At 48.7% G+C, this 26,465-nt stretch overlaps 1 protein-coding gene across 5 annotated transcripts; it reads right to left on the reverse strand.

Annotated features, from left to right (window-relative positions):
- Positions 1 to 904: 904 nt before the first annotated feature.
- On the reverse strand, positions 905 to 26,117 carry SCNN1D (sodium channel epithelial 1 subunit delta). 5 transcript variants are annotated; one of them, XM_071575618.1, is made up of 14 exons: positions 26,032 to 26,117; positions 17,978 to 18,367; positions 10,091 to 10,422; positions 9,111 to 9,357; positions 7,999 to 8,192; positions 7,769 to 7,872; positions 6,585 to 6,748; positions 5,710 to 5,808; positions 5,036 to 5,153; positions 4,255 to 4,333; positions 3,622 to 3,679; positions 2,767 to 2,822; positions 2,435 to 2,510; positions 905 to 2,182 (listed from the first exon to the last, which is right to left on the reverse strand). In XM_071575618.1, the coding sequence occupies exons 3-14, from the start codon at positions 10,405 to 10,407 to the stop codon at positions 1,781 to 1,783; spliced, it is 1,914 nt and encodes a 637-aa protein (XP_071431719.1). In that variant the 5' UTR covers positions 10,408 to 10,422; positions 17,978 to 18,367; positions 26,032 to 26,117; the 3' UTR covers positions 905 to 1,780. The 5 variants fall into 5 exon arrangements, with proteins under 5 accessions (XP_071431719.1, XP_071431721.1, XP_071431720.1 ...); XM_071575620.1 differs by lacking the exons at positions 17,978 to 18,367; positions 26,032 to 26,117 and adding exons at positions 12,970 to 13,102; positions 17,001 to 17,148; XM_071575619.1 differs by lacking the exon at positions 26,032 to 26,117 and having other exon boundaries at positions 17,978 to 18,533.
- Between the last annotated feature and the right edge of the window lie 348 nt (positions 26,118 to 26,465).

Here is a 26,465-nt window from a genome sequence, read left to right on the forward strand (position 1 = left end):
CCAGGGGTGACATGCCAGGTGTGAGAGCAGATGTGCCAGGGGTGACATCCCAGGTGTGAGGGCAGATGTGCCAGGGGTGACATGCCAGGTGTGAGGGCAGATGTGCCAGGGGTGACATCCCAGGTGTGAGAGCAGATGTGCCAGGGGTGACATGCCAGGTGTGAGAGCAGATGTGCCAGGGGTGACGTGCCAGGTGTGACCCCAGTGCAGAATTTGGGCGGTGGTTTCCCACCTGCACAGACTGAGGGATGTTCTGCAACAAAGAGGTGCCTACTAAGCTGAAAATTGGTGCCCACCCTCAGTGCAGAGTGATCTGAGCTGCCCCCAGGCTGGATCCCTGTCCTGCTTCCACCAGCTCAGAAACCTCCTGATTTTACTAAAGGTGGCACAAGAAGGGACAATGCAGATTTTCCACATCCCTCCTGTGCCAAATCTGACCACAATCCAAACATCACCACTTGATACCTGGCCCCGAGGCCCTCTTGGGACAGAGGATTTGATCCTTTCTCCCCAAACTGGCTCCTCCTGGAAATGGTGTTACACAATGCAGTGATTTTTCTTGTGCTTTGGGACCAGCAGGAAGCAAATCAAGCAAAACTGAGACTCTCAACCCATGTTGGTGTTTGGCTTCCAGTGCTGGAATCAGCAAACTGAGGGGCTGGGAGGGTCCCACCTGCCTCTCTGGAAACCAAACCCTTCCCAAGGTTTGGCCTTCTGGACCTTTGGAAAATGATGTTTCCAGAGCCAACACTTCAAAATAATAATTAGGCAACAACAGCCCCAAATATCAGGTGGAGGCAAAGCAAAGCCAAACTAACCCCCCTGTCACAGTCTGAGTTCAGAGCATTTTATTATTTTAAAAAGTTACAAAACAAAGCTTGTGGATCTCTTGTTAACTCTCCTTCTCTGCAGAGAGTCACAAGCGAGGTTACAACAGAGGAAAATGCGAAGTTCAGCATCAAAAATAAATGTGTTTTATTGTGTATATAAAAGTTACTGTCAAATATTAACATTAAACCATCTCTGTTGATAAATGGAGTGCCACAAAAACGCAGCACAGTTTAACCTTCTCCAGAAATCAGATGCTTTGTCTGTGACATGAAGTCCCCAAGGCCCTTTCTTCTCTTCCCCTCTGAGAGTCCATCCCGTTTGAAATGATCTGGGCTAAGTCTGAAGCATCTCAGCAGCAGCTGCTGCCTGTGCCTTGGCCCCAAAATGCAGCAGGGACAGGCTCAGGACAAGAAGTGGCTTGGAAGCCCAGCTGGAATCAGAGGCTGTGACTTGCTCTGTCACCCTCAAGACAGCTCTGGATAGGAATCATGGAATCATGGAATGGGTTGGGTTGGAAGGGACCTTGAGGATCATCTTGTTCCATTCCCCTGCCACGGGCAGGGACACCTTCCAGTACACCACACAATCCTGGGCCTCCACTGGAATTCCTTCCATGAACACCAGGCTGGATCTCTCTGAAATGTCTGAAGGCCCAGGCTGGTTTCCTCACAAGGGGTCACAGATGAACAGCTGTGAATGTGCTTCAACCAGGACTCAGGGACTGTCCCAGGAGCAAAGTGCAGCCCTGCCCTTCCCAGACACTGGTTAGGATCCAACAACCCTGGACCCAGGACACCTGGGTGGGTCAGGAGGAGCTGGAGGAGGTTCCCACTCTCAGGATGGGGTGTGGGTGCTCACAGGTGGTGGATCCCGGATGTCTCTGTTGGGCTCCTCTCCAGCAGCACCCCAGGAGCTCCCAGTCTCCCACTTCTCCTGCACACAGACAAGCTCAGCTCTTGGGCTCCCCTCCCAAACTGCTGTCCCTTGGGCACCTAAACCCACCCAGCACCACCTCTGGGCACCTCCCAGGCATTCCCACCTCGCTGGAGAGAGGGGGAAGCTGCAGGTCCCCACTGGCTACAGCCACTCCAGAGGGGGCAGGCTGAGAATCCTCCCCTTTTCCAGCATCTTCCTGCACAGCTCTGTAGTTCTCCAGGGCCAGGCTCACACTGGGGACAGTGGCACTGTGAGCCACTCGCAGGGTCTTCTTTGACCTGAGCCTTTGGTAGCAGAAGAGGAGGGACAAGACCAGAGTGTCGATGAGCAGCTCAAACATTTCAACCACAGACAACACCGAGGAGCCAAACCAGAGGCTCCACTGGCTGCCCATGCTGGACAGAAGCAGATTCTCCTGTGGAAGGAACCAGAGGGTTGTGTTTATCAAACCCAGCAGAGCTCTGGGAACAGGAAATCACTGCCCATTGCCTGCAGGTCAGTTTGCAGCCTCCAGCTGGGAGGGGAATCATGTGGTGGTGTGAAATGGGAACATTCCAAGCCTCTTCTTCAATAATCCCACCCTGGGAGCTGCAAACAGCCCTCCCTGCAGCCCTCCCAGCACCCCAGAACCAATGGCAGTGCTTGGAGCTGATGTGGTGGCACCTACTGAGAGCAAAGGGGACTCGTTCACGGACTGGTAGTTGAGCTGCTGGTAGAAGATGGTCACCTTGGCAATGTCCTTCCTGGATGGGAGAGAGGGAGCTGTCACAATGCTGGGACACCACCTGCTGTTCTGATGGGACACCAGGCAAGAGAGGCCTTCCCACTCCCTCCCACAGCCCTTCCTTCTGAGGAGGGTCCCAGCAGTCAGAGTCTCACAGTGTTGTGAACAAAGGTTGGATGTTCATTGGATGACCCTGCACATTTTCCCTTGTCCTCCCTTTCCAGCCCAACATCTCCAGGTTCTGTAAGGATGAAGAGTTAAAAACAGGGACTAACCTGCTGCTGGTGGAGTTGTAGCCATTCTGGTGCCTCAGAGCCTGGCGGACCCAGTCCTGCAGCAAAGGGGGGGTTAGTGCCAGTTAGTGCCAGTCAGTGCCAGTCCTGCCCAATCAGCTGTTTAATATTTCTAAAATGCAGATTTTAAGCAATGAAATTGCCATTGTGAGTAATAAAAAATGATGCAATTGGCTGATTTATACCATATTAGTGACAGCTATCAAGCTCTTGAATATCAAGGAAATACAGGCTGATGTTTGAGGTGTGCAAAACATTCTGGTTCTTAATTCTGCCTTTAATGGCAACCCTGCCAGACAATTTCCTCTTTTACAGTGCAATTGGTTGTGTTTACATCTCCATTATCACCTACATGAAATAATTACCACTAGAACAGGAGACTCAGTCACCTGCTGACTCACAGAGTTGCCACCACAGCCCTGCAGGCCCCACGGGTGAGCTGTCCCACCACAACTCCCACTGGGAGCAGAGTCATTCCCTCCCCTCTGCAGGTGGGAACTGAGGCAGGGAGGTTGTTTAAGGTCACAGGGAAGCTTAGGTTGGAGCAGGGATGGACTGAACCTCTCCAGCACCTTGGTCTGGCAGCTTGGAGCAGCCTGGGCTGGTGGAAAATGTCCCTGCCCATGGCAGGGTGTGGAACCCACAGTCCCAAAGGTCCCTTCCAACCCAAACCAGTCCAGGAGTGTATTATTCTATTTAACTACAGGGTCATTCCCTTAGGCCCAGATGCTGGATCAGTTTGCTTTGGTTGCCACCCAAGTCCTTGTTTTCACCCTTAACTGTCCCCACAGCCACAGTAAGGGGTGTCCCCTCCACACTCAGGGCTCTGGGCAGTACCTGAGACTTTGCTGATGGCCATTTGGCTGTCCCAGCAGACACCTTGTACAGGGATTCCCTGAGGAGACACAAATGGAGATGAAGATCATGAGGAGTCCTGGCACGAAGGAGTTTAACATTGTTCATCACTGCCCAAAGCAGGAGGTCCTGGGGCAGCTCTGGAGAACCCTGGAAAAAGCTCTCTAAGTCAGCTTAAAATAGAAAACCAGAGGCTGCCTGAAAACTGCTCAGGTCAGGAGGAAAACAGCTTTTCTTTGAGACATTCAAAATGAAAATATTTGCTGTTTGGCTTTAAAAACGTGTCTTTCCATTTCAAAATTGAAAAAGGTGAAAATAAAGTAATAAAGGTTGGAAAATGACACAAACCAGTTTGGTTTGGGCTTAATAAAACATTTTCACATGATTAAAACTATTTCCCCTTCCTGCTGTCACGGACACAGAAAATTCTTATGGAATTTGTCTCATGCTGTCATCTTCTCCCTTTCTCAGCACTGGGCTTCAAACATCAACCCCAAACCTCTCTGGTTCAGAAAATGCCATTTGAGCCACAGATTTGCCACTCAGTTGCCCACAGTCCCTGCTGTGATTTGCCCTCCAAGGTGGCATTTGCTGAGCTCTGCTTTGGGGACCCACCTGCAGGGCTTGGGGCACTGGTCGAAGCAATTCAGGTGGTGGTTTCTGAGCCTGTTGTAGAGCTGGTAGAAGCAGTGACCTGGGGACAGGAATGGAAGGAACACACTCAGACAGTTCCTCTCCCTTTGGAATTGGTCCAGAGGACCAAGTGAATCCTCCATGTGCATCCCCTGGGAGGATCTGCTGAGGTTGGGCCAACCAGGAAACCAAGAGGATTTATTCAAAGCTTTGTCTTAGAATCACAGAACCACAGAAGGTTTGGGTTGGAAGAGACACTAAAGATCAATCAGTTCCCACCATGCCATGGGCAGGGACACCTTCCATAAGTTGCTCCAACCTGGCCTTGGACACTTCCAGGGTTGGGGCAGCCACAGCTTCTCTGCCCAACCTGTACCAGGGCCTGCCCACCCACCCAGGGGACAATTTAATCCACATATTTCCTACACCAGCACAGCCACCAGTGCAGATGAGAGGAAGGAGTTTGACCCCATAAAAATGTCCTTAATAAGGAGTTTTTATGCACCAGTTGCTATCCATGCAAAGCACAGACAAGTGACTGTCCCCAGCTTGGACAACCCCCTCAGGCACAGGGTGGGATTGTTGGGGTGTCTGGGCAGGGCTTGGAGCTGCACTGGATGATCCCTGGGGGTCCCTCCCGTGATTCTGTGAGTCCATGTGAGGAATTGTCCAAGCAAAGTGGGGGTGCTCTGAGGAGCCACCCAAGCAGTGCCAACTGCAGGAGGGTGTTCCCCTCCCCAGAGCAGCAGCCCTTGGCTCTTACCCCAGGCAGGCTGCTTGTTGTAGTCACAGTACTCAGCTCCAGGAGGCAGAGGGTAGTAGTAATAACCACAGCCACATTTCTGGACCATGATGTGCTGGAAGCAGGAATGCAAACAAGCCTGGAAAAGAAAGGAGGCAAAAAGAGCTTGGATAAAGCAGAAATTCTCAGGTGCCCAAACCCCCAGTGTGGGATGTAACCCTTAAGAGACAAGGTCCAGATTTTGTTACTGCAAAAAGACACCAGCCATGATGCTGCAAAAGGTTTTACTTCTCATTCCTTGACTTCCCCTCTGCAAACAGGTCTGAACTTTCCCAGCTCCCTTTTTGCACTATGTCCAGAAACAGCCCAAAAAATCAGAGGCAGGAGCAACTACTGACACAAATAAAGACCTGCTGGCCCAAGAATGTGCCACCAGAGCAGTCCAGCTGCCTTGCCTGGCCTGATGTCCCTTGTGTCAGAAGGAGGAACAACCCCAGTGCCTGGCACTGATTATCCCCCACTCAGTCAAACACATTCCAAGTTATGACACCCAGTTTGGGAGCTCCTCTTTGAGGGCAGGGATGTCTCTGCTCCCTCCAGCAGTGACTCTGCTGACTCAGAAAGGCTCCCTGGAGAGGAAGGGCTGACTGTTTGCTGCTCAGCCCCCCTGGATCAGCTCAGCACTGGCACAGCACCTGCAGGGTGTAGGAGTTGTTGTACAGCAGTTTCACATTCACATCATCCCCATTAGTGGTGCATTTCCCGTAATTGCCACCCAGGCGATTCACCTCATCCTGTGGGCACAGAGAAGAGTGATTAGCAGTGTTAATTGGGCACAGCCCCCCCCAGCTGAACTGCACTGCAGGGAGCAGGAGAGGACAGAAGTGCAGTGATGCAGGTGAGCAGCAGAGCTACACCTTGATAATAAACATGGAAAGTACCAGAGCAGAGGGAGGAGAGGTCAGGTGGTCACTCAGAGAATCACAGAATATCCTGAGCAGGACCCACAAAGACCTTCCAGTCCCACTCCTGGCCCTGCACAGACACCCCAACAACCTCACTCTGTCCCTCAGAGCATTGTCCAAACACTCCTGGAGCTCTGGCAGCCTCGGGGCTGTGCCCACTGCCCTGGGGAGCCTGGTCAGTGCCCACCACCCTCTGGGGGCAGAACCTTCTCCTGAGATCCCACCTGACCCTGCCCTGATTCAGTCACTGTGGCTCAGCTGACAGGCAGCAACTCATCCTGCCCAAATAACTCCATCCCTTCTGAAAGTTCTCACCCCAACACACCCAGGCAGCTCCTCGTGTAGAGCTGCAGTGACATTTCAGAGGTGTAAAAGTCTCAGTGTAAAACAAATCAGGCCCCAGGGTGAGCACCAGAAGGTCACACTTGGAATAATTCTCTTTTCCCCAGGGGATGCTGAGCACAACAAAGAAAGAAAAGGGGGTTGTGTAAATTTACACTGATGGGAGAAGCAAACAGAGTCCCCCAAGGGCCTTGTGTGGGTCAGGCAGTGCCAGCTCCTCCCAGCTCTGCCAAAAAGAGGAGAAACAAAGCCCTGGGACCAACCTGCTGAATGCCAATGGTGGTGGCAATGCCTGGTCTGATGTCAAAGCCTTCATGCTCAAGGAATGGGGTCTGGTTGTGGTTGTGGATCATCACCTTCACCCCTGCAACCGTGGACAGGAGTGGGATGTGGTCCTTCTGCTCTGCCCTCAGGATGAGGGACAGCCCTGGAAGGAGAGGGAAGAGGTAACCACTTGTGTGGGGCCCAAATAGGAAGAGCAGCACCTCTTGAATCCTCAGCACTGATCAAATTGCTGTCTTAGCTCACAGAGAGCCCCTCTTTGTCCTTAGAGACCTGGAGAGTGGTCAGGAGGCAACTGCACCAGCCTGTTCCCAAACTGTAGTAATGCCATAATATTCTGCAATAATACCATAATATACTGCAGAAATACCATCATATTCTGCAGAAATACCATCATATTCTGCAGAAATACCATCACATACTGCAGAAATACCATCCTAAACTGCAGAAATACCATCATATTCTGCAGAAATACCATCATATTCTGGAGAAATACCATCCTATACTGCAATAATACCATCACATACTGCAGAAATACCATCATATTCTGCAGAAATACCATCCTATTCTGCAATAATACCATCATATTCTGCAGAAATACCATCACATACTGCAGAAATACCATCATATTCTGCAATAATACCATAATATACTGCAGAAATACCATCATATTCTGCAGAAATGCCATCACATACTGCAGAAATACCATCATATTCTGCAGAAATACCATCACATACTGCAGAAATACCATCCTATACTGCAATAATACCATCATATTCTGCAGAAATACTATCATATTCTGCAGAAATACCATCCTAAACTGCAGAAATACCATCATATTCTGCAATAATACCATCATATTCTGCAGAAATACCATCACATACTGCAGAAATACCATCATATTCTGCAATAATATCATAATGTACTGCAGTAATACCACACTACACTGCAATAATATTCTTCTTGAAAACAAAAATAATATTCTGCTTGCTCTAAGTTAAGATATGGATGAAAAGACATATCAGACATGTGGCTGGTGAAGCAAGCAAAGGATTTGTGCCACCAGACCACAAGAGAGGGTTAATATGTCATGTCCAGGAGATATATTGAAGCCATAGCCAAATGATCTGAAGTTCAGCTCTTTTCCTTCTCCCAGAGAACATACCATAAGGAATTCCTGGTTTTGTAGCTGTCCAAAAAGGGTCTGTCCCTTTGCTGTTGAAGGTGTAGCAGCTCCCAAAGACCGGGTGGTGAAAGTGGACATAGTCACTGAAACGGAGAGAGATGTTGATGGGGTTTCATCACCAGTGTGGCAACACCTTTGCCACTGTGTGGGCTGTGCTTTGGTTGTGTGTGTGCATGGCCAGGAGGGCACCTGGGAAGGGAAATCCATACCTGGGTCTGCAGGGCTCCCCATCGTACTGGCAGGAGTAGACCATGTCTTCTATCTGCTCCTCGTGGTCAGAAATGTTGATTATGACTGGGAGCTGGGACATGATGTTCATGTAGTGGAACCTGTACCACTCCAGGATTGCATCCATCCCTGAGGAGTAGGTCTTGTAGAAGCAATTCCCACCCGTGGCGTTGCACTGGGAGAAAGGAGAGCAGGGAAATATTCAGCACAGGGATCACAGGGCAAAGGCAGTACTGGATACAGGGACAAAGGGAACCTCTGCTTTTTCCCCCAAAGTGAAGTCTCTGGTGATTTTAGTTCTCACAGAAGGGCTGAGGTTGGAAGGAACCTCTGGAAGCATCTTGTCATGTGTAAGCAGCTTCTCTCCTCAGAGCTGGACCAGGTGAGCTCAGGGGAATGAGGGCAGGGGAAAGGCAGGAGGAGGGAGCAGGCCATGAACTCAAGAACCTTGGGAGAAGGAATGACAGGGCTGGTGGGAATTCTCTCCAGGCCATGAATCATGAACAGAGCCCTGGGACATTTCCTCTCTCCTTACTCAGGCTGAACACCCACAGGTGCTGGTGAAAGTTTGTTTGGTGAAGGACTCCAGGACAGGGCAGGATGATAATCATCAGGCAAAAATTGCTGCTCTTTCCAGGCACATCAATCTCAGCTTCACTCCAGAAACTACTTTTTTGCTTTCTTTTTTCTTTAATGTACCATGTGAGACCTTTAATGGCCTCAAAAAGCCCTACCTGGGGCTTCCACCCACCTCTTCTGCCCCTGGGTCCATTTAAGCCCAGCTAGGGAGATCTTGGCCCCTTTGGGGCTGTGCTGCAGGGCTTTGCTGTGCTCCTGCCCCCCATGGGCCCTGCTGAGGACTAATTTCATGTCCTGAACCCAAACCTGCCTCATCACCACGACCTTCCCTGCTGAGCTGGACTCTTGGTTGGACCTGGACACCCCCTGTGAGTTTTTCCTGCTTGTTCACTCAGTTTTTTTGAGGTGGGCCCCCATCCTGCCCTGCTGGAAGACTCCCCCTGCCCCAGAGAGAGCAGCAAGTCCTGCTGTTTGTGTCTGCAGCCAAGCTGAACCTCGAGGAGGACACACTCACCAGCCTGAAGCCCACGCTGGAATGTTTCTTCCCTGACCTGAGGTCAGTTGTCCTCAAGAGGGAGAAGTTCTGGCTCAGCTTGAAGGTGGATCTGCTGAGGTTCCCTATTCTGGACAAGTCCTTGATGTGGATGTTCCTGTCCTGCATGTGGAAGAGCCTGGCTGAGGTGTTGATGCCATACAGGAAGGTGATGGATTCCTCTGCCATGCGATCCAGCTGTGCCAGGTGTTCACTGACCAGCTCAAACCTGCCAGCAACAGAATTAGTTGGAATGTTGAGGTTTCTATCAGACAACAGCAGGGTGTTTTATGTGCTCTCAGTGCCTGTGGAAAGGCTGAGCTGGTCTCTGCAGAGCTTGATGTCTGTGTGGGAATGTCCAGTAATTATGGTGCCTGTGCTCAGCACACCGAGAAATTAATTTATTAGGAGCTCCAGCAGCTGAATTTCCAGTTGTTGGATCCTCCAGTGCAAACCTCAGAACCTGCAGCTGTGCAGAGCTGCACAAACTGGCCTTTCTGTCAGGCAATTAGCTAATTATTCCAAGGAAATTACATAATTCCTTTACTATGTACTGTGAAACTCCTTGATAACTCGGCCACTGCTGTGTGAGCCCGGCCTGGCAGGCAGAGCCACAGGTTGTATTTTTGCCTTATTTAATGTATTTTTAACAAGTTACACCATTTCTCTGGGATGAAAACCAGGAGAAGCAGCTTCAACATGGACCATCCCAGAGATGAGGAGTGCAGTGGGGAAGAGCAGCCCAGTTTTTCAGGGACAGGCTGTTTTTAGCAGAGCACCACACCTGGCACCAAGGCAGAGCTCCCTCTGCCCTGACTCAGCGCTTGGAATTCACTGCTGCACATCCTTGCACAATTCCCAACAAGATCCTTATCTGGACACCAGTTTGGGAACAACAACAGTCCCTTTGCACCTCCCTGTCCCTGGGATGCAGTTTGGAGGCATCTCCAAGCCCGGGGTACCTGTAGGGATCCAGGTTGCAGATGGTGATGGCTGGGAACATCTTGGGCTCTGAGTGCATGGCCATGGTGAGGACCACGGGGTAGGCCCAGTACTGGCTGAACATGAGGGCAAACTGCCAGTAGAGCATCCCAAAGCTGCAGAGCAGCAGCAGAGTCCAGAAGGCCGTTTTCATCCTGTTGCTGGCGGAGCACACGAGGCGGATGGTGCCGTGGATGGTGGTGTTCTTGCAGAAGAACTCAAACATGTCCCTGAAGGAGTCGTAGAACTCGATCAAACCTTCCTCCCTCTCTTCTTCTCTCGCCACTTCCTGCTCCATCCTCTACGTGTCTTTCTGCTCAGGAAAAGAGACCCAAAAGATCTTGTTAGAACAACCACACTCCATCTCTGGGTTCTTCCCAACAGGTCCCTGTTAGAGGTCAAAGCCTCTATGTGTCTTTCTGCTCAGGAAAAAAGACCCAAAAGGTCTTGTTAGAACAACCACACTCCATCTCTGGGTTCTTCCCAACAGGTCCCAGTTTTTTAGAGGTCAAAGCCTCTACGTGTCTTTCTGCTCAGGAAAGGAGACCCAAAAGATCTTGTTAGAACAACCACACTCCCAGGCACTCAGCAATAGGACAAGGGAGCACGATGGGCTCAAGCTCTGCCAGGGGAAATTGAAGCTGGAGATCAGAAGAAAAATCTTTACAGAGAGAGTGCTCAGGCATTGGAATGGGCTGCCCAGAGAGGGGGTGGATTCACCATCCCTGGAGGTTTTGAAACTGAGATTGACCGTGGCACTGAGTGCCATGATCTGGTAAAGGGACTGGTGTTGGACCAAGGGTTGAACTTGATGATCTTGGAGGTCTTTTCCAACCCAATCCATTCTGTGATTCTGTGATTCTATGGATGTGGAACTGAGGGAGAATCCACCATATCTTGATCCAACCCCACTGTGATCACAGTGGGGTTGGATCAAGGGTTGGACTTGATGATCTCAGAGGTCTTTTCCAACCCAATCCATTCTATGATTTTATGATCTCTGGGTTCTTCCCAACAGGCCCCAGTGGGTTTGTTCTTAGAAAAATCTGGCCATGAGGGTGAGCAGAGACTCTTCTGCCTTCCCAGAGTGTGGACACCAGGAAGCAGCAAAGAGGTCAAAGCCTTTGAGTACTGCTGACGAGGAAACCTGAGGTGTTTGACCACACTCCCAAATGACTTCCACACTTCCAAATGACTTCTCTGTCAGTGTGGACATGCAAAGCCAATGTGACTAATGCACACCCTGCTCAGAAGTGCCAAAGGGAAGGTGGTTTGATTCTTTCTAAGAACACCAAGGACCAATATTTAACCCTGAAGTGTCACCTCACACAGCTCTGCAGGTCCTGCCATGAGCCCATTGCCAGGACAATGTTCTGCCCATGGGCTCAAACAAAGCTGGCCCAGAACCAGCTTCATCCTCTTGCCAAGGAATTGGGATAAATCCACCTTGCAAGTGAAGGAAAGGGACAACTTGGGATCTGGTTTTCATTTCTGCTCTATAGTCACTCATTCTGCAGAAAGAACAGGATTCATTTCTGCCACCCCTGGAATCTCTTCAAGGTGAAACACAGGAGGTGCTTCAGAGTTCAGAAAAGCAGAATCAGGTCCTTATGAAAGCAGTGAAGGAAAACACCTCAACTGAAACCACAGAGTGGCTGAACCAAATGAGGGTGTGGACAAAGCATGGCAGATATTACTGAAAATAAAACGCTCTGGGGTTGTTTCTGAAGCCCCCCAGAATATTAATTGTTGCTATTAACAGTTGTTTTCCCACCTCTCTCTTTCCTAATTAGCTTCTTCCAGGAATCTGAGTTCTATTTTACAGTAGTGAAAAGGAAGCACAGAACCTGGAAATGACCCAAAAAGAGCAGCAGAACTAGAAATCAAAATCTGCATTTCCTTTGTCATGGTACATAAACCATCCCCTGTGCTACTGCAGGAATTCCAACCTTTATGCTGAACATGATTCCTGGTTTGGGGCCACTTTGGGACACCAGACTCACAGTGACAAGACTCCCACTTGCTGAGTGTGACAGCAGGTCCTGTGAGTTTCCAACATTACAGCACTCTGTGAATCACTGCCCATTATGATGCCAGGAACAAAATCTCCTGAGGCCAACACTGGGCCAAGCTCAGCTCCAAATGAAAGAATTCCAAGCACAGCAATGGAGTTTGAAGACAGGGAGGGCACAAAGAACTAGAGGATTGTTGTGCAGTGAAATGAAAGCTCAGACCCCTCATTCATCTCCCTAATCAAACTTGCTCTAATGAGAAAAGGACAACAAAAGGTCACAGTTACCAAAAGTGAATTTTAAAACAATCTATCAAACATAATTTTTCATGTATAATTTTGAATCTAAAAAAAAAAAAAAAACCCCAGGTGTTAAACAGTCAAACCTGGTTTTCAGAGACAACCCACAGCTTCCAGACATTCTGGCTGGCCTTCTAAAGCCATGGCTAGTCCAGCCCAATTAAATCTGCATTCTTAAAATAACTAGAAGGAAAAAAAAAACATATGATAATGCAAAAAAAAAAGCCAGAGGGAATCTTTCAGAACCCACATCTGGATGGGCAGCAGCACAGATCTCTCCACCACTCATTTATTTCACACAGGATTTAACACACCCTGGGACAGCAACAGTGACCAGTTCCCTGTCCTGGGTGTGGGAAGTGCCTGGAAAAGGCTGCAGGAATCAGTGACAAATAAAAACAGCAACTCAATGGTCAGCACACACTAAACACAAATTAATGTCCAGGAGTCAAGTATTTAACATGTGGCCAGGTCTCTGTAGCCACAGATCAATCACTTATAGAGAGAAAGACACAATAAAACAAGCAAATCCCAACCAGCCCACTGTACCTTGGCAGAAATTCTATCTTTGGGTGCTTAGAGAAGCCACTAAACTCAGCCCTTGGCTTTCTCCTGAGCAGAGGAAGACGAGTCCTGCTCCAAAGCTCTCCGATTTCTGAGGAGACATTGGGAGCTGTCCAGCCTATATGGATCAAATTGATGACATCAAAAGGGGCAGGCCTTAGGAAACAGATCATGGAAATTATTCAAAGCATGATCCAGGGAATAATAGGAAGTGAATAAACTGGCCAAACAAGTTAAGATGAAGGTTACGCTCGAGTTAAAGTCGGTTTGAGTGGTGGTGTGTCCATTTGTTGTTTTTTTTCTAATCCCCTTCCCAATAATTAGAATGGCTTTACAGCCATAATTCCTACACATGTCTAGGGAAAGAACCATAAGGTTCTTTCCACTCTGGACTTTCCCACTGAGGAAGCAGCTTTGTGCCTCCTCTGCATGATCCCTGCTAATTGGAGCCATTAAGGTCTCCAGGGGTGTGCTTGAGGAATTGCATTCCCGGGTGTAATCAAGGCAGCTCCCACTCAGCCCACGGGGGTTGGTCCTGCTGCTCCAACAACGTTGCTCAGCCCCCCCTGGGCTCTGCCACCCCACTCCCAACTCAGCTGCTCAGATGCTGGCACTCAGCAATAGGACAAGGGGGCACGATGGGCTCAAGCTCTGCCAGGGGAAATTGAAGTTGGAGAGCAGAAAAAACTTCTTTGCAGAGGGAGTGCTCAGGCATTGGAATGGGCTGCCCAGAGAGGGGGTGGATTCCCCATCCCTGGAGGTTTTTAAGGTGAGCTTGGCCGTGGCACTGAGTGCCATGATCTGGTAAAGGGACTGGAGTTGGACCAAGGGTTGGACTTGATGATCTGGGAGGTCTTTTCCAACCCAATCCATTCTGTGATTCTGTGGATGTGGCACTGAGTGAGAATCCACCATATCTTGATCCAACCCTACTGTGATCACAGTGGGGTTGGATCAAGGGTTGGACTTGATGATCCTGGAGGTCTTTTCCAACCCAATCCATTCCGTGATTCTCTGATGGTGGATTCCCCATCCCTGGAGGTGTTTAAGGTGACACTGGACGTGGCACTGAGTGCCATGATCTGGTAAAGGGACTGGAGTTGGACCAAGGTTGGACTTGATGATCTCAGAGGTCTTTTCCAACCCAATCCATTCTATGATTCTATGAAGGGACCAAACCACCCACGAGGACTTCAATGGGAACACCCTGAGTTTGTAACACTGCTCAGCTGAGAGCTCAGAAAGGTCTCCAGGACTGGATTCAGGCCCCTGGGAGAGCTCAAACACAGGCACCTTGGGGAGTTCTGACACCTTCCTGCAAGGAAAACAACTCTGCAAGAAGCTCATGATAAGGAAACAGGAATCCTCTGGATACAGGGAAGGTCCAGAGCTCCAAACCAACCCAGCAGAGCTCCTGCCTGGCTCCCAAAATTGGCCACAACTGGATTTTCTCTCACACTGGAAGCTGTGAAATACAACTGAAATTGTGTTGTTTGCATGGGGAGTTCTGACACCTTCCAAGGAAAACAGCTCTGCAAGAAGCTCATGATAAGGAAACAGGAATCCTCTGGATACAGGGAATGTTTTGAGCCCCCAAACCAACCCAGCAGAGCTCCTGCCTGGCTCCCAAAATTGGCCACAACTGGATTTTCTCTCACACTGGAAGCTGTGAAATACAACTGAAATTTCTTGTGAAATTGGATTCAAAAAGAAGGGAGGAAGCACAAAGGTGGAGGGAAACACACTCGTCTGATTTGGGCTGATTTCAATCCTGTTTGCACTTTGACCAGTTGATTTGTGCTGGATTTTGTTTTGTGGAACCAAAATATGGGGAATGTTCATGTCTGATTTTCAAATTATTATTTTAAAGGATGAAAATCCTATTCACCAGCTGTTACTGATGTGTTCTACCCCTCCTTATCTTTGGTATTTAAAGGAAATGGCACAAAACACGCTTGGAGCAGGTTTTAGATTTGGAAAACAAGTGTAAAAATGAAACTTTTGACTCAAAAAGAAATCCAGTTGGCTCTTGAATGAACAGCCACAGCAGAGCCACTTGGCACTGACTGATGAAGCAATTAGCTCAATTCCCATTAAAAACCTCCCACCACTGAAAACCCCGTTCTGGCACGTCCCTGCCTTTGTCCCCCACCCTTCCTCCTCTCCTCAGCTTCCATTGTGCAACAGCAAATGGCAACAATAAATCCTTGACAATGAGCTCATTGCACAAGCAACGTGCCCAAGACAAGCCCTGTTGCTTCATGATGGCTGCAGGCCTTGGTGCAGAGATTCCCTGGAACACATCCCAAGGATCCCTTTGGAGCCAGCCAGGAGCTTTTTCCTGCAGGAAATTGGGAAGGGTTGGAGGAGCAGAGGACACTGTCCCTTCAACAAGACACCAGCTGGGGCTGCACTTGCTCACTTGTCATCCTGGAGCCTCAACCAAGAGGAGAAGGGCAGAAAACTCTGCTGAAAAATTGAGTGTTTCTATCAAAGCCCAGACAGAGATCACGGAGATAAATCCCTGGGAAAGTCCTTTGGGGTTGCAGAAAGCTCTAATTACTCTGAGTAAGGCAGAAAATGGTCATTAGTGCTTGGAGGGCTGCAGGGGAGGGAAGGAGTCAGGGCATTAACCCTGGCTGAGCACACCCCTGCACATGCTCCACACAGAGGGGCTGATTCCCACCCTTAACTGGTGATATCCACTTAATTGTTGCTATTAATGGATATTGATATTCCAGTCGATGGAATATCATTAATGGAATATTATTGATATTAATGGAATCACCCCATTGCATTGACAAAGGTAAAGAAAATAAGGATTTTTTTTTGTCATTTTGCTTGTAAGATTGCACATGGCTTTCAGATGGTACAAGAACTGACCAAAAGCCACTCCTGGCCCTTGGCTCTGCACCAACCCTTATTATTATAAATATTATATGGCCCCAGATGGATGATAATAAGATTTTCACCTATTTGACAGACTTTCAGATGTTACAAGAATTGGCCAAAAGCCACTCCTGGGCCTTGGCTCTGCACCAGCCCTTATTATTATTATTTATATTCTATGGGCTCAGATGGATGATAATATGATTTTCAGCTATTTCACAGACTGCTAAAGCACAAAGAAATATTTAGAGTGTCCAAAGATGCTCAGAGTGTCCTGCAGGCAGAGAAGACACTTCAGCTACTGCACAAGGGCAAAAGTTACTCAGTGAACTAAAGTTCCTTGAGGGACAGACTCAGGCAATTGGGCAAATCTGCTGCCAAATATTCAGGTTATTTACCCTTGACTATCTCCTTACAGCTGGGGCATGTGGCAAATGTTTTGCTCTCTGTAGAAGCTGGAGGGAAAGAGTCAGGAATAAACTGGAGCAGCTCAGCGATGATCTCCAGTGTCCCTCCTGCTGTGCCTGGCTCGTCCTTTAGAGCTCACATTTTATGTCCAATATCACTGGCAATGTCCAAAATGAGGTGCCACAACACTGTGTGGACTCCTTGTGAGAGCCCTGAATTGCAGGGAGGTGGTTCTGACAAATCCTAAGGATGTAAATCCCACCAGAGCAGACTTTGGTCTCTTGTTCCTGCAGATTTTCCCAGCTGGGTGAGCACTGACTGCACTGAGAGCCTCAAAGCAAAGGGGCACCCTGAGGTGAGCTGAGCAATGGCCCCCTTGGAGCAGCTTTCCCTGGGCCACAGCACTGCAGACTCCCCTGTAATTTGCTGTCCACGAACCACCCAAGGTGTCCTTGGCATTAACTTTCTCCCTGGCTGCATTTGGTCCATGTCATGGGGCTCTCTCACCCCTGAGTGTTCCATTACTTTCTATGTGTCTTCCAGAGAGTCCCTTTTTTCTCCAGTTGGTTCCTCAGCCAGTGAGCTGAGAAAACAGCCCTTGGCATCCACCTCCTCCAGCTGTGGAAGGGACATGGAGCAGATCCTGCACCCTCCAGCCTCCCACAGGCTTTGCAGAGCTGCATTTAATCTCCATTTTTAGCCATTCTTGCCTTACTCACGTCCCTTGTTCCTCCTGGAATGCTCCAAACCTTCCTCCCACATTTTCTCTCTTTGCACAGGACACCAGCCCAGTTCTGCTCTCTGCTCTCCTCTGGTTTTGTGGAATCTCCTCCCAGTGCTTTCCTCAGGGCCACTGGATAAGCCAGTCTGCTCCTCCTCCCTCTCCAAGGCAGACAAACTTTGTGCAGCTCCAGAAAAAGGAGCCTCCCAGTGATTCCCACTTGCCTTTGCTGGGCATGGACTTGAACTGGCTCTGCCTCCTCTATTTTCCCCCAGTTCTTCCCATCCAAAACTGCTTTGTCACCTTTTCCAAACCAGACTTCAAGTCTATTCAAGAGGCAGAACAAAGGCAGTCCCTGCCCTGGGGAGCTTCCAGAGGTTGCTTCATGTCTGCTCCTGATCCTGCCCTAAACTCACTCTGGTTTCCAGGTGCTTGACTCCTCCCCTGGGATCCATGTGGAGTTCTGCTCTCCAAAATTTCTCCTTGGGAACCACCACATTGTGTGATGTTTTGAGCCACAGCTGAGGGTCCCCTGCCTGGTGACCCCAGTGAGCTGTGCCTGCAGGAACAGGACAGAGCTGGTGGATCTCCAGGTCCCTCTGCCAAAGCAGCTTCAAATGCTGCCAAACCTGCTCCAGGCAGCAGGTCAACACCCCTCAAGCTGTGCTGAGCTCCCTGGGCCATGGTTTGCTCCCTGGCCATGGTTTGCTCCCTGGGCCATGGTTTGCTCCCCCTGCCAGGGGTTTCTCCCCAGCAGAGCCTGAGTTGGGCAGACTCAAGCTCTCCAGCACAGCCTCAGGAAGCCCAGAAGGGCCAGCAATGAGCACGTTCTGCTGCTCACCAGGCACTGAAACATTCCCTAATTACAGCCCTGCCCTGGGTCCTGCCCCCAGCAGAGGCTCCAAGCTCAGGCTCAGCAGCTCCAAAGCCCTGTTGGCTGCCAGGATGACCAAGCATTCATTTCCACTCACTCACCTCTCTGAGTAAGATGTCTGGAGCTGCTCCTGTCATCCCTCTGGGATAACACCTCCTTCTTTCTGGCTTTCCTCTCTTCCTGTTCTCTGGTCTCGTGTCTTCAGCCACAGGTCTTGCTGTCCCACCACTCCAGAGTTGTCACCCCTTGACCACAGTCACAGATTCAAGGCTGGGGAGACCCTCCTTGCTGGGGGAAGGCTTTTTATCCTCCTCCAGCTCAGATGCAGGATCTGTGGGAATGCTGAGGCAGTCAGGGCTGGCAGAGGGTGGGGAGCATCAGCAAAACCTTCTTGCTCTGTGGGCATGCAAGATGTAACCATGCTGGACTCACAGGTACCATCACTCCACCCCAAATGAAGCCAAACTCTCCCCAAGAAGTCGTTGAAGCTCCTGGAAAACAAAGTGGACACTTCTTGTGGCTCTTGTCTTCGGGCAACACCCAAGCAGGTCTCCTCCTGGTCCCCAGGGCCTGGTGACAATTCCCTGGGGGTTAATCAAGCCAGTAAGTTCAGGTTTTCCTGCTGGGAACTAGAACAGGTGTCAACAAGAGGAAGAGGAGCTACAGAGTGGCAGGGAGGAAGGAGGGGATGAAGAAACCGGGAGCCAACTGCGCACGGGCAAACCAGTCATTAGCAAATCAGTCACTGAAACTGGCTCTTACATAAGTGGCTGTGTCAGCTGCCAGGCCTCTCTCAAGGGATGCTTTTTGGGTTAAATTCAGCTGCAGACCTTCATTTTCCACCAGCAGGATTTCCTGACCTTCTCACAGAACGGTTCTGTGGGTGCCTGGAGTCAGGGATTGCAAACAAGCAGCTCTAGGCTTTAAAAAAAATACCTTATAAACTTCAAAAAGCACTGGGATAATTCCCTGAATGCAGGTGAAGCCTCAGGGAAGTGGTGTGGCTGAAGGGAAGGGCTGGCTTTAAAAGAGAGCTCATTTTATAGCCTTGAAATGGTGCCAAAGGGGATCCAAAAAAAGCTCATTTTATAGCCTTCAAATGGCATCAAAGGAGATCCAAAAAGAGCTCATTTTGTAGCCTTGAAATGATGCCAAAGGGGACCCAAAAAGAGCTCATTTTATAGCCTTGAAATGATCCCAAAGGGGACCCAAAAAGAGCTCATTTTGTAGCTTTTAAGTGATGCCAAAGAGGATCCAAAAAGGGCTCATTTTGTAGCCTTGAAATGATGCCAAAGGGGATCCAAGAAAAGCTCATTTTGTAGCCTTCAAATGATGCCAAAGGGGATCCAAAAAGAGCTCATTTTGTAGCCTTCAAATGGCACCAAAGGGGATCCAAAAAGAGCTCAATTTGTAGCCTTTAAATGATCCCAAAGGGGACCCAAAAAGGGCTCATTTTGTAGCCTTCAAATGGCACCAAAGGGGATCCAAAAAGGGTCATTTTGTAGCCTTCAAATGATGCCAAAGGGGATCCAAAAAGAGCTCATTTTGTAGCCTTCAAATGGCACCAAAGGAGATCCAAAAAAGCTCATTTTATAGCCTTGAAATGGTGCCAAAGGGGACCCAAAAAGGGCTCATTTTGTAGCCTTGAAATGATCCCAAAGGGGACCCAAAAAGGGCTCATTTTGTAGCCTTGAAATGATGCCAAAAAGAGCTCATTTTATAGCCTTGAAATGATGCCAAAGAGGATCCTAAAAGGGCTCATTTTGTAGCCTTGAAATGATGCCAAAGGGGATCCAAAAACAGCTCATTTTGTAGCCTTGAAATGATCCCAAAGGGGATCCAAAAAGGGCTCATTTTGTAGCCTTGAAATGATCCCAAAGGGGATCCAAAAAGGGTCATTTTGTAGCCTTTAAATGATCCCAAAGGGGATCCAAAAAAGCTCATTTTGTAGCCTTGAAATGATGCCAAAGGGGATCCAAAAAGAGCTCATTTTGTAGCCTTGAAATGATGCCAAAGGGGACCCAAAATGTCAGGATGTCACAAGAGATTTATTTTGGATTCATTCAAACTTGCAGAATTTATTTGGGAGTCCCACAATCACCCCTGTGCTCTGGCTCTGGGGTTGCTCTGATGTTTAGTCACACACAAAGCACCATCCTCAGCCTGGAAATTTGTTATTAATCACTTGGGTTTAATTTTTTCCATGCCCCCAAAGGCATTTCCTAGTCAGTCAAAGCCCAGAAACGCTGCCATGGGACCTCCACAGCCATTCCTGGAGTGAGGAGTCCCCCTGAACAGCACAAATATTCCTGCTCTGACCTCTCTGCTCAGCACTGACAGAAACTCCCCAAAGAAGTCCCCAAATAACCCCCAAAAGTTACAGACCAGGAATGGTTTGGGAGCAGGAGTCAAACTGGCCTAAGGATGATTCAAGAGACTCTTCCTCAGGAGCTGCAGTGACAGGACAAGGGGCAAAGGGTTCAAACTGAAAGAGGGGAAATTTAGAGGAGAGAAATGGAAGAACTTCCTTGTGAGGGTGGACAGGCCCTGGCACAGGTTGCCCAGAAGACAAACTGTGGTTGCCCCATCTCTGGAAGTGTCCAAGGCCAAGTTGGAGCAACCTGGGACAGTGGAAAGTGTCCCTGCCCATGGCACTGGTTGATTTTTAAGGTCCTTCCAACCCAAACCATTCCTTGATTCTGTTTTCTCACTGAATTTACCCCAAATAAAGGCAGAAGTCTACAAATTCTTCCCAACTGTTTGTTCAAATCCACACCTTGTTTGCTGGAGAGTTCAAATCTACACCTTGTTTGCTGGAGAGTTCAAATCTACACCTTGTTTGTGGAGAGTTCAAATCTACACCTTGTTTGTGGAGGGTTCAAACCTACACCTTGTTTGTTGGAGGGTTCAAACCTACACCTTGTTTGTGGAGAGTTCAAATCTACACCTTGTTTGTGGAGGGTTCAAATCTACACCTTGTTTGTAGAGGGTTCAAATCTACACCTTGTTTGTTGGAGGGTTTGTCTGTTTTGCCAAGCACATTTTAACCATTCTCCAACACATTTAAAGAAAAAAAAAAGCCATCCCAAAACCTCCCAACCAAAGGAAGAAGATATTTCATTTCCCACCAGAACCACAAAAACAATGGCAATAAATCCAAAACTCTTCTTACAAACAGGACGAGAGTCTGCCCCAAGATGGACACAAAAAAAATCAATCAAAGGAAGCCTTAAACTCTTGAACTTCTCTCTTCCCTGGCTGTGTAACCTCGGCCAGCCCCGGGTCTGTGTTGCCTCACCCCTGGAACAGCCCTAATGGGCTCATTGCTCAGAGGGTTAATTGGTGTTTGCTCAGAGCCCCGGTGATGTCACTCCCTGCCAGCCCCGGGGGCAGCAGTGCCAGGATGGCGCTCCTGGATCGCTGCTCTCATCCTGCAGCCCTGGAAAAGATGTTTCTATGAGAGATTTATTCCCAGAGCTCCTCCCTTTGGGATGGTCACTCTGAACTCCTGTGCCCTGCAAAGTTGGGGTGGAATTCTTTGTGCAGTCCTGGAGATAAATTCCAACGTGTGTAAGGGAGAAGAGCCCAAATATTTTGGCTTTTAGTTTATCACTGAGCTCCCTGCAATGCCTGTTGCTTAATCTAATAGACTTTCTTCTCACTCCACCAGCACCACAGGATGAGATCTTGAGATTATTTTCACTTCCAGGCCTATTTGTCAGAGATTTATAGATAAGGAACCCTTGTAATTTGTGTCTTCCATGCAAGCCATTACATTTGCCTCCAGAAGTGAATGTACATCAGGAATGGACATCCTCTCCCTGATTTTTTTTTTCCTGAAATTCTCTCTCCTCTTGGGGAGATTCATTCACTTCTCACACAAGGACTGACAGGCCTACAATGCAAGTAAATGCATTTTGTATTAATTCTGAAATGTGTCAACATAAACTACCCTGGTTTTCCTCATTAGCCCTGACAACCATCAACTTCCTACTCTATTCCACCAAAAACATGGACCTTGACTTGACACATCAGCAATGAACAAACCAGGTTGTCTTTGATCTGTCCCAGAGCTGAGAACATGCCCTGAGCATCCCTCGGGAGGGAACTCTCTGGGATACATTGCCAGGAATATTCTCTGTGAATTGGGAGATGGAACATCACTCTGTTATTTTTTGTGCCACAGCAAATCAGGCTGCCTTGCTCTTAGTTCTGATAAATTTATTATTAAGTTCCCCAGAGATTCTGCTGGTAAATTCTAAGTGTTATTTGTACCAATAGTTCTAAAAATAAGTTCCAGAAAGCTTCTCTCCTCTTCTTCAAAGCTTCCTGCAAGGCTGCAGCATCTCCAAAACCTTCACCAAGGAGTGAACTGTTTATCTCCACCTGACAGATCAGAGTGAGCCACTGGATGTGCTCCCAGAGTCTGATCCAAGGATCCTGGTGGTGTTCCAGGGACATGAAGGGAAAACCAGCTGAGGAGGTGGAAGAGTGAGGATTTACAGCCCAGCCTGAGTTAGGCAGGCACTCTGTGGTGCTTAGGAAGCTCCATAAAGGAAATATTTTGTCATTGGAAGGATCAATTCCTCCTGTCAGCACTGGAAATGATTCCTTTAGGTTTAGGAGGGTCAGATTTGTCAAAGACATTTCACAACCAGCCCATTCAAGGAGGCTCTTTTAGTGATGGAAATAAACCACTGCTCAGCTCAAGCAGGACTTCCCACAGGACTAAATTCTTCTCCAATTATAATATTAATTCTATTTTAAATAAGAAGTCAGGCAACCAGCAGGAGAACAAGAGGGCACAGCTTAAGCTCTGCCAGGGGAGGTTTAGGTTGGAGATCAGGAAGAAATTCTTTGCAGAGAGAGTGCTCAGGCATTGGAATGTTCTGCCCAGAGAGGGGGTGGATTCTCCATCCCTGGAGGTTTTAAAGACTAGACTGGACGTGGCACTGAGTGCCATGATCTGGTAAAGGGACTGGAGTTGGACCAAGGGTTGGACTTGATGATCTCAGAGGTCTTTTCCAACCCAATCCATTCTATGATTCTGTGGATGTGGCACTGAGTGAGAATCCACCATGTCTTGATCCAACCACATCTTGATCCAACCCCACTGTGATCACCAGCCCAGGGCACTCCATGCCCTGGGCTGGTGATCACAGTGGGGTTGGATCAAGGGTTGGACTTGATGATCTCAGAGGTCTCTTCCAACCCAACTAATTCTATAATTCTATGATTCTAAGTAAGTAAGAAAGACAAAATATTTTGTCCCAAAATCCTGCTCTGGGATTGCAGCTGCTCTCGGTGCAGGATGTTGATCTGGAGAGATCTGGGCAGAGATCACTCGGCTTTAAAGGAAGTTTGGCAATAAAGAAACCACAGCCATTAGAAGGGCTTGTGAAGGGCTCCAAGTAGAAGGTAATGGCTTAATGAGGTTCTAATGCCAGCACTTGGGATGTGAGGAGCAGGGTAATCACACAGCTCCAAATCCCACGTGGAGGAGGTGAAAGGCTCCGGGGGAAAGTGAGGGACAGGAGGACAAAGGTTTGTCACAGCAGGTGCCTTTGCATCTCCAGGTGATGTCACTGTGAGGCCACTGCAGCAATTAAACCTTGGGAAAGGCAGGATGGGGCAGTTGGATGCTCCTTATGGGGCTCCTCACCTCCTGCAGGAGGAATGAAGAAGGAAGGGGATGGACCTTTCCTCTCTCTGACTCAGGAACACGCCAGAGTGGTTCCCCCTGTCATCCCATCTCCTTGTCCATCATCCCAGAGCAGATCAGGCCCTACCTCAGCCTGGCAGGAGAGGAATCAAAGGGGGAATATTCTGGGTCCAGCAAGTTCACTGGGGATTGAAACCTCGGCCTGGCAGGAGAAGGAATCAAAGGGGGAATGCTCTGGGTCCAGCAAGTTCATCAGGGGTTTAAACCTCAGCCTGGCAGGAGAGGAATTAAAGGGGGAATGCTCTGGGTCCAGCAAGTCCATCAGGGATTGAAACCTCAGCCTGGCAGGAGAGGAATCAAAGGGGGAATGCTCTGGGTCCAGAAAGTTCATCAGGGAATCAAAGGAAAAATGCTCTGGGTCCAGCAAGCCCATCAGGGATTGAAACCTCAGCCTGGCAGGAGAGGAATCAAAGGGGAAAAGGCTCTGGGTCCAGCAACTTCATCAGAGATTTAAACAGCCTGGCAGGAGAGGAATCAAAGGGGAAATGCTCTGGGTCCAGCAAGTCCATCAGGGAATCAAAGGGGGAATGCTCTGGGTCCAGAAAGTCCATCAGGGAATCAAAGGGGGAATGCTCTGGGTCCAGCAAGTCCATCAGGGGTTTAGCAGAGCTTTGGTTAAAGGCCTGGCATTTCCTTGGGTCACCTCAGGCCTCCTGCCTCTGCCACTCAAGGAAAAGGAAGGCAATGCCAGTGAGTGGGAGGTCTGGAAATATTAATGTGTCCCATAAATGCACAACATTGATTGTTATCACAGCAGTGATGATGGAAAACAAAGGCTGTGATTCATGTCTGACACCTGCTGATGTGGGACCTTTAGTCCAGAGAGCTCCAGGCTGGTGACACTCGCCAAGTGATTAAGGAAAGGCAGATAAAGAATATTATCCCTTCTTTAGACAAGGGGAAAATGGAGCTTCAGAACAATTGAATGAAAGCCTCATGATCAGTGATGATTCAGGGAGACTCAGGAACCTGAAGCTCAGGATTATCACCCACGTCAAAGCTATTTATGAACAACTTAGCAGTTCCCATTAAGAAAAATAATGAGGATGAGTTGCCCATAGAATCAAAAGGTTTGGGAAATTCTAGAAATCACTACAGTTCTACTGGATAATAATACACTGTATTTCTGTAATACCATGAAACAAATTGGCACTATAGTGACAAAAGGATCACTGCAGGAAAGTTGCTCTGTAAAAGTCAGTGTAGTAAAGTAACAACACCCCTCAGGAGGAGAAAAGAACCAAAAAGAAGAGAGAGAAACAAAGAGAAAATACCTCTTTGGGGTAAAGATTAAAAGAGAGCCACCTCAGCAGCACTTTATGAAAAAATAATAACAAAAAATAATAACAAAAAATCCATCAAGGAAATGGCACAATTTTAGATGGGAAAGGGGCAAGGTCTTTAATGCAAATGTCATTGCTCAGAGTTCGACCTGGAAGTGATGCATCTCCCATGCATTTGAAACTGGGAGGGAGTTCAGGGAGGCAGGAAATCATTTCTTGGGCTAAATCTGGCCCAGACATTTGTATGAATGTTCTGTCCTCTCCCAGAAAGATCTCTGAAGGGTTGTTGCTCGAGGATGTCTCTTGGGTTGAATGCAAGCTCAGAGAGGGGGAATGTGTGATCAGTGAGTGCAAACACGACCCTGGGACAGGGATTTAGTTCCTTGGGGTCTCTGCTCTCACCTGCACTCAGGTGGTTCCAACTGCAGGGATCAGAGATGGACAGACCCAATGGAATCATGGAATGGTTTGGGTTGGGAGGGACTTAAAGCCCATCCAGTTCCACCCCTGCCACGGGCAGGGAGACCTCCCACTGTCCCAGGTTGCTCCAACCTGGCCTTGGACACTCCCAGGGATGGGGCAGCCACAGCTGCTCTGCCCAACCTGTGCCAGGGCCTGCCCACCCTCACAGGGAGGAATTTCTTCCATAGAAAATTGAACAGCAAATATCCTTCTGTTTGTAGTCAGGTTCAGAATTCCAAATTTCTTCTGCTGAAAGCTCCTCCCAAACAAGAAAAAACCTTGAACTTGTAAACATTTTGCACCCCCCAAAATGAAGAAATACTCTTTAAAAAGTCAAAGAGTACCTACAGTTCAGCAATGATTGTTAATGCTCAAACACAGCACGAAGCAGAATCCCAAGGCCTTGCAGGTAACTGTGCCTGGCACTTCTTTTTTATGTGGCACAAATGAAAAATGCCTCCTCCAGCATCACTGAGCCACTTGTAGCAGTGGAAACACTGACCAAGCCAGGCTCATAAATGCAGCTCCCTTGCTCAATGAGAGAGGATCTCTGTGGCTTCCTCAGCTCAATCACCTCTTACTCACTGCACAGATTCTTCCAGGTCATTGTTCTTCCTCAACAACATCCCAAGATTCATTCTTTCCTCCCCTGTGGCTCTGCAAAGCTTCAGTCCCGTGTCTGACTTACCTTCCAGCCCACTCTGCTCAGGGTCACCTTGTCCCCTTTGTTCTGAGGTTCTTGAGGATCTTTTCCCCAATTCCTTCTCTCTTCTGTGTTCCATCCAAGTCTCTTTTTCCCTCTGTCCAACTCCACCCTCACCTTCAGTGTGCCTGGCAATCCCCACCCCTCCTGGGGTGGCACTCCCAAACCTCCTCCTTTACTGATCCCTTGTGGCTTGCTCTGAATCTTGGGAGTATTTTAGGCAGGATTTGTCTGCCACCTTCCATTCCCGGAGGCCCCTGTTCCAGGAGGTTCTGAGGCATGAGAGACACCACAGGATGCTCCTGCATTTATTTACTGGGCAAGGGTTTCCTCAAGGCATCTTCTGCTTGTAAAGCAGCAGAGTTTTCACAGAGGGCAGATCCTGCCTTTGCACCTCCACAATATTTCTGTGGTGCTCC

The sequence above is a fragment of the Pithys albifrons genome, chromosome 22 (assembly GCF_047495875.1).
Source record: "Pithys albifrons albifrons isolate INPA30051 chromosome 22, PitAlb_v1, whole genome shotgun sequence".
In the NCBI taxonomy this organism is placed as follows: Eukaryota; Metazoa; Chordata; class Aves; order Passeriformes; family Thamnophilidae; genus Pithys; species Pithys albifrons.

Excerpts from the sequence above, each read along its gene's own strand:
- SCNN1D (XM_071575618.1), bottom strand. The coding sequence starts at position 10,407 with ATGGAGCAGGAAGTGGCGAGAGAAGAAGAGAGGGAGGAAGGTTTGATC. Across the intron at positions 7,873-7,998 it reads GGGGAGCCCTGCAGACCCAG|TGACTATGTCCACTTTCACC; the intron begins GTATGGATTTCC and ends TCTCCGTTTCAG. Across the intron at positions 2,823-3,621 it reads GGCCATCAGCAAAGTCTCAG|GACTGGGTCCGCCAGGCTCT; the intron begins GTACTGCCCAGA and ends CCTTTGCTGCAG.